Below are 10,239 nucleotides of genomic sequence, written 5' to 3' on the forward strand. Positions count from 1 at the left end.
TGTGTTATTATAATATATAGATAAATATACAACATTAGTATATTATTAATAGTGTTACTATTATTTCTTTGTTCTACCAGTGAACCTCACACTGCAAAATAAATTATAAGGAGAGAGTTTTAGTCTGGGAAAAGAGCATTGACTCGAGTCAGGGAACCCATGTTTTATTTCATGTTGTGCCACCAGTTTACCACGTGTAGCAGTTTAATTATTCATCACTTCAGTTTCTTCATCTTTATTCTTGTGAACATCAAATGAAATAAAAGAGTTATTCAGCAACACTCAGCATTTAAAAAGCACCTACTAGAGAGCTTTCTTTTTAAGAAATCCAACAGTGAGTCCTTTTGTAAAGTGAATAGACATTTTTGCTATGTTTTCTAAATTACTTTTTTCTAATTTTTTTCCCTTAAAAGTGAGGTAAGGAGGGACAACTAGCTGTGTGACCCTGGGCAAGTCACGTAACCCTGTTTACCTCAATTTCTTCATCTGTAAAATGAGCTGGAGAAGGAAATGGCAAACCACTCCAGTGTTTTTGCCAAGAAATCCCCAGGTGGCGTCATGAAGAGTTGGACATTTGAAACAACTCAACAACATGTTGTCTCCTCAGATTTTAAATTATCACAATTTTCAGGAAGCCAAATGTCTTATCATTTGCACAAGTGCAGCTATAAGTTCCTTTTAGTAAACAAAGTCTGAGAGACATTTTTTAGCTGTTGTCCAATTGACAATATTTACACTTGTGAAGACACTTTTCTGGGCACTCAGGGATTTGAAAAGAAGTTTTAGAAAATGGACAACTAAAATAAGTCCTGCTTGGATGTATCATTGTGGTATGGAGGTGGAGGGGTCTGATATGCTGAGGTCCCATGAACAGACTGGGTCTGCTTTCTGAGAAACATCCTTGCCTCTTTAAGTATAGAGATGCTCATTGTCAATAGGCTGGATACCTGGTGATAAATTCTTTGGCTATGACAGCCCATTAAAAAAAAAAAAAAGCAAAATAGATCTCATACCTTTTTAGCCCCCTTCAGCTTCTGCAATGAAAGTGACAGAATGCTCCCCCCCACCAATGCCATTAAGGAATCACATAGTTTTTAGACCATCTGTAAACATTAACTTAGTTATCAGTACTCTAAATGTGAGGTACTTATCCATGACCAATTAGTGGATATGCTACTGAAAAACTGAATTACATCCATCTTAAATTCTTACCATAAATGAAAACAGAAGACAGAAGGAAGTCAAAGCTAAATAGAAGGATAGTCCACTGGTTCTTGTTGGAGATGGAGATAAAGGAGTTGGCAGAAATGGTTTTATTGTGTGTCCAAAGACAGCGAGAAATATCATTTCATAGGTGATTTGGTCATTTCACCCTGCAGGATCATGATCAAGATTTGCAAAAAGGCCACCCAGGAAATCATAAGAGCATATATGGCAACATCTGTTCCAGAAAATGAAGAGGTAGAGCAGGTTTACTAAAAGCAATAAGAACATCCAAATTAAATCAGTTTTATAATTTGAAGCTCAATGACTTAAATGCAAAAGTGAGTGTAGGTGAGGATGATGGAAAATGCTGTACAGCAGTAAGAAATAATAATAAAAAAAAACCCCACACATTTAGACTATCCATAAGCCTCACTCTTATGTATCATGAGGGCTGTCTTTAAGAAAAGAATCCAGAGGCACCAGGCATGGTGAATATTGAATAAAAGCACACACAAAAAAGTGAGATTGATTATATTTTGCAGGGGGGAAATGGCTTATTGTTGCTATGGGGATAGTTCATTAATCAATTATTTGTGCACAGACACAAAGATCAAATGAATGCGAAGCTATAAAAAAGAATAAAAGTGGGGAAAAGGGACAATTAAATAAATTATGATCTGACCTATTAAAGCAAGTTAATAATACTGAAAAATGGGAAATAGATGAATGAAAAGATATCAACACTAAATATAGTGTTTACAGGTTTAACCGCTGTAAGTTAGTTACCTTATCAGTAGGCCAAAAGAATTATCTGACTCAGTAAATATTTGCCAAGTGAAGAAGTGTGGCAGCCAAGGGTAACATTAGTTTATAATAAATACTATTTTCTAAAATCATACAGAGACGGATGCTGAATCGGTCAAGCATTTATTGAGAGCCTGCTATGTACAAAGCAGTGTGCTAGCTACTAGGGGTACAGACACAGAACAGAACAGTTCTTGCCCTCATGGAGTTTACACACTGCTGATCAGAAGGGTGCAGAATGTTCATGGATAAGCAAATACAAGACATATACAAAACAAATAAAAAGTGACCCTCAGAGGAGGAAGGCACCAACAAATGAGTTCAAGAAAGATTTGCAAAAAGAAAAGTCCTTGAATAGAGCCTCGAAGGGGACTAAGAATTCTAAGGTATAGAAGTGAGGAGGGAAAGCTTTCTAGCCATAGCAAATGACAGCCTGTGCAAAGACACACAGAGATGGAAGAACAGCAACGAGGCCATTTTGGCTAGAAAACAGAGAATATGAGGGGGAGTAATGTGTAGTCAGCCTGGAAAGTTAGGTCGATGCCAGATTGTGAAAGGCTTTAAATGCCAAACAGAGAATTTGTATTTTATTCTAGCTTATGAGTAGTGGTATCTTATAAAAGAGTAAGCAGCCATGGAGGAAAATTTTTTTTAAAAGTATTTGAAAAGCTCGACTAGGGACCAAACCAACCAATAGGTAAATATTTATTAAGTATCTACTATGTGTGCCAGGCACTGTGCTAAGCTCTGGCATCTAGGCAAAGTCATCCTGGGGCCCTTTAAGGATGAAACAGAAAGGAAGACAACAAGGAAATAAAGAATAGAGAAAATCTATCAAGATTTTTACAGTGAATTCTGTGGTGAACATGAACACTCTACATTTGGGCTCTAATATTATAGTCCCTAACATACTTTAAAAGGAAGTAGAAATGGCACTGAAGAAAATAAAGATGGTAAAAGTCCATCCTTATAATACTGATTTTCTTCCAGTGATATTTTATGGTTGTGAGTCATGGGACAATAATATTGCTGAAGAAGTGAAATTGGGTATCACCTAATGAACAATAGAGAATGTATAGTGAAGGTGTGCAGGGTGCCACACATTATAAACAAGGAGTTATAAAGGAAAAACAGAGTAAAAGATCTATTGAAGAAATATACAAGCCAAAAGGAAGATGGTTGGTAATGTGGCAAGAGCAAAGGAAGGAGAGCCCTTGTGCTGAATTGGTATTCTCATAATGTTGGGAAAACTCAAGGAAGGCTTTCAGCACAATGTGTAATCCCTTTAGGGTGAACATATGGGAGGATGTCAGTGAAAGGATGGGTTTCACTCTACATAACTGAAGGAAATATATGCATCAGTGAAATTACAGATCCACTGGATTATATGAGCACAGGATCTCTGTCTGTAAAGAAGCTTACAATCCAATTGGGAAGGCAAAACATGTACATGTAAAAAAGACAACTGATTATTTGGTGAATGAATGGTAAATAATTATTCATGTTATATATTTATATATAATATATCCATGTTTGTAATTGACTCATAAACAATAACAGAACAAGATTTTTTTTTTTGGTGAGGCAATTGGGTTAAATGACTTGCCCAGAGTCACGCAGCTAGTGAGTGTTATGTGTCTGAGGCCAGATTTGAACCCACCTCCTCCTGATTCCAGGGCCAGCACTCAATCCACTGCACTACCTAGCTGCCCTTCAGACCAAGATTCTTTAAGCCCCTGGTGGAATGAAAATTTTAAAACTCAGTAATACTAGATAGAGTTCAGAAAAAGGTTAGATTTAGGCATGCTAGAGTGGGTATAGGGAAGACTTCAAAAAAAGAAGCAGTACCTTGGATAGAATTTGAAGGACAGTTAGAATTCACACAGAGAAAGGAAAGGGGGGAAAAAAGCATGAGTAAAGGTCTAATTTTTCCTAGATTATGTTACTTAAATTCATCATCAACATCACATGATTTGTGATTTACCTTAGAGACATCAAACTGTGAAATATTTAATCGCATCATGTGTCCCCTTTCTTGAAACAGTTCTGCTGCTATTCCTTGAATTATGGGTTTAATGTTATTTTATGGGATGAGAGTGTGGAATATTACTGACTTAATGAACATTGATTAAGATTCGTTGTGTTCATGATACTAGTAAACAAAGCACTGGTTAATCACTGTGCACAGACAGTTAAGGGGAAAAAAACAAAAACAAAAAAGGCCCCACCCTCATGACACTTAAGATAGATGTATGAATCTAGCATAGGAAAGCAGCTTTACCCATGGGTAGGCTAAATGAGTATGAATTAGTTTGTAAGAAGCCATATAGAACTTGGCTGGCTTTTCCCTTTCGCTTTCTTATCTTTTTCTCTTTCTCCTTTTCTGCTTAACCCTGAATTCAGTGCAGATGAGGCATGTTCATCTTGATTTAGAAACTATCAAGCTTTTCTAACAATGACCTCTTCCACAATTGATCATCTTTTTTCCTTTTCTTTTATTTTTCCTTCATTGTATTCCTCCTCAATGTTTGTTCATGTTGTTTTCCTCATTTCTTCTTTGACATGCCAAGGAGAATGCATTTGTGTAGAGCATTGAATTAGAAATAAGTAAAAGCCATCTTGGTTTTCCTTTCCCATTAAAATTGTGTTTTTTCATAACAGATAGTCGAACAGATGTAGCAGGTTGCACTTAAAACATGCACACTTTATTAAATGGATTAAACCAGAAGTTTGGTTCTTACACATTTTTATAGAGTGTGTGTGTTTAAAATCCATAATTCTTAAATTGGTTCAATGAGCTCCACCAGAGTTCAGGAAACCTAAAACTTTGTCATATATGCCACGTATCCATTTTATCCAGTACACCAAAAGAAACTGGTAAAAACCTAGTAATAAACAAATGTGAATCATTATATGCCTTAGCTGGTTTCATCTTTTGGTTAGCAACTGCGGTCCTTTGGATGAAAATGTGGTGAGTAGGAAAGGTTAAACCAATAAAAACACGAGTACTATTTCACATAACCGGATTCAGATGAGGACTTGGTAGATGTTATTCAGGACAGAGAAGCAGGCACATTCTTTGCTATGTGTGCTTGTTTTAAATATCCAGACAGTCCCAAATTCCATGATTTGTGAATGAAAATCTCAATAGGAATTATTAAGATTTTGATGATTTGTTTCGTCAACTCTTCATTGAAGGAGTTTTCTTTTCCCCTTTTCTTTTAATTATAGAAATGATAAATGGAAAACCAGTTGTACACTGTCAATTTTTCTCTAAATGACTAAAAATTCCAAGAAAGTTTAAACTAGTTTTGACGAGAGCTCTCATAGACCCAGTGAACTGGTTGCTAATTGTGGCCCTAAGAGAATGATTGGTAATGATTGCTCATAATGGAAAAGTGATGTCAATATCCACCACCTTTCCTCCTCTTTCTAGTTTCCATAACCTTTTTTAATAGATTTGAAGAATTTTCTTTGATTTAAGATTTAGAGTAGAAGGACCCTTAGGAATTTTCTGATTCAATTACCTCATTTTACCAATGAGGAAACTGAGGCCCAGAGGATTGAAATCACCTCCCTAAGTTCATACATAGCTGGTAAGCCCCAGAGCTGTGATTCAAACCTAGTTTTTCTGACACTAATCTAAAACTCTTTCCACTTCTGAAAACTGATTATTGCGCAGCAGCTTTTTCTATGTGCTTCTTCTTTGATAGACACTAAGTCAAGACACTACCTTTATGTATAACCTTATACATACACGTTTTGCATCTTTCACAGATACACTCAACTGAGTTGGGGTTGGTATGCACAGCCTAAATTGATACTGAAGATCTTAGAACTCAAAGAATCAGTGTAGTCCAGTATCCAGATCTCCTGACTAGCAGCTGAGAGTCCAAGTCTGGCTCCATTTCCTTTGTCTGATTCTCACTTTAGGTGAGACTTTGAATCTCCTGGTGCCTAAATGTCCCCATCTTTAAAATAAGGAGAATAAGTTGGGGTCAGATTTCCTCTCATAGAGAATCAGGATAAGGACAGATATGGTGAGGAAATAAAGAGTTTTAAAAATCCTTTGAAAGTGAGAGACAATTTAAAATGACAACAGTTTTAACTAAGCAACACATCAAAATAGCAGCATCTGTTCAGCAAAATACTGAAAAGCCTTTGTTATTTGTTCTAGTCTCCAAGAACTGTCCCTGAATCATAGGATCTTGGAGCTGGAAAGGTTCTAAAAGATGATTCATTTCTTCTTTTTTCTTGTTCTCATTTTACAGAAGTCAGCGGGCAGCTCCCCTTGCCCATGATGGACAGCCAAAAGAAATGCCACAGGCTCCTGTACTTATTTCCTGCGCTGACCAGTGAAGCTCCTCTTTATTGTAAAACATTGTGCTTTACCTAATATCCTAGCCTTGTCTTTACCAAGGGAAGCTAGTCAGTCCATAGGATGGAAAATATAGATTGCAAACATGTGATTGGTGCCCTGCACGGCCCAGATTTCACTTGAAGCCAGAAGTTAGCAACTTGGGCCAGGTCGTCCTATTGGAACCCAGAATCTTTGAGGGGGATGTTATTTGTCTGATAATGAACAGAATGAGAATGATCCTGGAGCTTTGCTTTCTATTGAAGGCTTTTAATGGTAAATTGGTGGTTACTTGGAAGTGGCTGCCTTTACTGTAGCTCATCCAGTGTCTCTTTTACCAACCAGAGAGTGTGAAACTAGTTTCGTATAATACCTAGTTATTCTTTAAAAAAAAAAAACAAAAAACAAAAAACAACAACAAAAAAAACAAACTGACGCACTGCACTAGTTATTATTAGATATTCCTAGTCTTTTTTGTACATGAAGATTTAAGTTCTAAGATGGTTTATATAATAGGTTATGCCTACATTTATATTGTAGAATAAATTAAAAAACCTGTTCCAGAGAACCCCAAACAGCATGGGCAGATGTACCATTGTTAGCGGTGTATGCTCAGCCACGTGGTCCATATATTCTGCACTTTTATATTTGCCACCAGAGTGGTAGTTTGCTGGCAAAAAAAAAAAAAGTCTGACTCTATTTATAGGCTGAGTCTTTTCTTAGGCTTGAGTGATAAAGGAGAATTTGCATAGGGTAAGTTGTGGTAAATATTTACGCAGATGGAGGAAAAGTCCTACAGATTACTGATGGTTATCATGCCTTGAGGAGTCTTTTATTTTTTACATAGGGGTCTAAGTGACCAGTGGAACATTGATACAAACAAACAAAATGAAACAAACAAACAAAAAAAAGACAGAAAAATTGTTCTGAAGTGACCTTAGAATTACTTCACTATTCTGAAAACATTGAAGACATTGAATTCATGTGGACTCTGAGACACATACCTTTTATATCTCTCACAGACACACTGGACTGGGTTGCGATTGCTATGCACAGCCTAAATTGGCACTGCAGGTTTTTTTTTAGAGCCATTTAGAGTTTGTGTTGGTTAAGAGGTATGTGAGTAAATGATGATGAGAAGTATGCTTGACCCGAGTGGGGCTATCAAATCTAGATCCACCTGCCAGTTCCCATTTCTTTTTGTGTTTTGTTGCTTTTGAACATTAAACCATAGATAGGCCAATGCCAAGTGGATCAGCTGGCTTAGAACATTCAACATATTGACTTAACCACCTGACTTTCACAGTGACTTGTTTCCTAGCAACAGATGCAAAGTGATAAATCAAAATTAGTCTGAGGCTACAAATTCTACAGGGTATTTGTTCCATAGCACAAAGTATTTCCCTACTCTTGCATCATAGCACAAAAAAAAAAAAAGAAAAATACCAAATTTTAAGTATTGGACTCCAGCAATAATTTTTTTTATTGGTCTTCATACTGGCTGAATTTTGATAGTGTTAGGTCGAGTTTGAAGCTCTTGAATTAGGTCTCTAAAAGATGAGAGTTTACATGGTTTTATCAGGCCTTCTTATTTATACTTGACTGAATTGATAATGGTGATTTTTTTGTAATTGTAATTTGATGTAATAGCCATACAAAAAAAAAGTAACTCTTAATACAGACTAGGTTTAGCTTTTCATGGTTGTAGATATGACTTCAGTTTCGGTGCTGGAAAATATGTACAACATAATATACAGGAATGAAAAAACGGAGGTCTTTTTTTAAAAGCAACTGCTAAAGAGAGCAATGAAGACGAAAGGCATTTGGAATGATGTCCTCAAAAATACATACTCTTTGTGGAGTTGGAGGAAGAAGGAATAGAAAGGTTAATCCAAGGTGAAAGCTTAACCCCAATCAGGTAATACTAAACCTAGTAAAGAGTCCCAACAAATACCTTAGGTTTTTACTATGAACCTGTTTTATTAATGTTTTCTAAATTTTAAAAAGTGAATGTTTGAAAATTGCTGGGTCCCAGTGTGGTGGCTGTTGGAGTTTTTGGACCACTTGCTAGCAGCGATTTAGAAATTAAGATTAGCTAAAAACCCAAAAATCGTATGGTGCGGACCATGCACCTTGACAATGGTACTAACTTGTTATTCTATAGAACACGTTAGAATAGGTCTATTTTTGCCAGAGCCTTCTTCCAATCTTCCTCCAATTACATTTCACTAGTGTTCCTTAAGAGATTGCTGTATATTAATGGGACCTTTTTTTAAAAAAAACAAAACAAAAAACAAAAAGAAACAAAAGGATTACTTTTTTCTATGTGAATTAATATCTTACTTGATCTGCTTTTTCCTAAACCTCAGTGGCTTTTTCCCTTAGGTGGGGCAGGGTGGGTGGGGAGAACTTACTGGATATGACTGTTTTCAGAGACTTAAAAAACCTTTTTTTGTAGAAATGCTTAATTTTTAAGCAGTTAGGCACTGAGAGCAGCAGAAATCCTGCAAAGCTTTATAGTTCTCTAGGCCTTTGCCTTGTTGTTTCTCTGAGTGAAGTCTTGATTTTGATAGCTAGAACTGCTCATGCCCTGAATCTGCTACAGAGGGGTGTTGATATTTTTCAGGTAACACAGTTTGTTAGCACAAATATTTCAGACCAACATTTAATGTTTTCTTTTCTTCCAGTTATTTTAATAGCATTCTTTCCTTTTTTTTTTAAGTCATATTGCTATGGTGTGTACTTTAGTATGCCAGCAAACACTGTCCCACAAGCCTCCTTGAGAAAAAAAATGTTGCACCTTATGTATATCTCAAGCAAACCAAAATATGATGCTCTTCTGCTTTGTTTTTATTCTAAATATGTTGTATCATATCTTTCTGAAACCATTCTGAATTGAGTTGAAATTATCAATATTTATGCATTTAACCTTAATTTCTGGATTCAAACCTGTATATATAAATCTTTTGAAAAAAATTGTCCTAGCCCTTCTCTGTGATGCTGGATATGGGGGATTTCGTCTCAAAGGGAGACATAATACTGTTCCAGTTTTTTTTGGCTTTTATTTATTTAGTTATTCTGGGAATTTCCAATGTAATTTTGAGGTATGTAAAGTGTATTATAGTAGCTGAAGCTACACCTACAAGAAGCTGCGTGAAAAATTACTGTAAGGCATCTTTTAAGTTTTAATTATTTGAGTACTGTATATGAGGTTGAAAAAAAGGAAAAAAATGTTCCATAGAAACATTTTGAGATACAGGTTCCGATCCCCAAATTAGGTTATTTTCCAGATTTGAGACCAAAACTGTTAATTCATTAAAAACCTTCTTAAGGTTAAATCATGCTGTTGTAATCCTGTGACAGTCTTTATTCTTATGAATGTGCTATAACTTCAGAAGTGGAGTGTCTTTATCTAATGAGACTGGATGAGTTTTTCAACTAATGCCATGTTCCAAAGCCACGCTAAAATAATTCGATTAGTTATAAAGTCCCAAATCATCAATTCATAGTTCCAATTTACACTTTGAAAATTGACAAGAAACACCATATTTCTAATGAAAAGAAGTATATGAGCTGATCTGATATCAGGAAACAAACTTTTTTATCACCTCTTTTTTTTCCCCCCTTGTTCAGGAAAATAGTACCTCCTTGAGTAACATAAACTTATTTTTGCACTCTGCAGTCTTTGGCCCACTGTATTGAAATTTTGTACCCATGAAAAATCTCAAAAGAGTTATAAACTGCACCAGAAAAATTGCAAGCAGGAAACTGAATGAAGAATACCATGTTTGTTTACAGGGAAAGGGGTAGAATGGAAGTACATCTGTTAAAAGTTCGGTATTAATGTGAAGCACTTGCTTGCCAATTCAACT

General features: G+C 35.9%; 1 protein-coding gene across 1 annotated transcript in view; it reads left to right on the forward strand.

The window, feature by feature from the left end:
* Nucleotides 1-9,708, forward strand: part of BBX (BBX high mobility group box domain containing) — a 237,844-nt gene extending 228,136 nt beyond the window's left edge. The window contains 1 exon segment of the mRNA XM_078146685.1: nucleotides 6,282-9,708. Coding sequence (XP_078002811.1) covers nucleotides 6,282-6,369 — 88 coding nt within the window. The 3' untranslated portion in view covers nucleotides 6,370-9,708.
* The last annotated feature ends 531 nt before the right edge of the window (nucleotides 9,709-10,239 follow it).

The sequence above is a fragment of the Phascolarctos cinereus genome, unplaced genomic scaffold, assembly GCF_003287225.1.
Source record: "Phascolarctos cinereus isolate Bilbo 61053 unplaced genomic scaffold, phaCin_HiC Scaffold_726;HRSCAF=1367, whole genome shotgun sequence".
Classification (NCBI taxonomy): Eukaryota; Metazoa; Chordata; class Mammalia; order Diprotodontia; family Phascolarctidae; genus Phascolarctos; species Phascolarctos cinereus.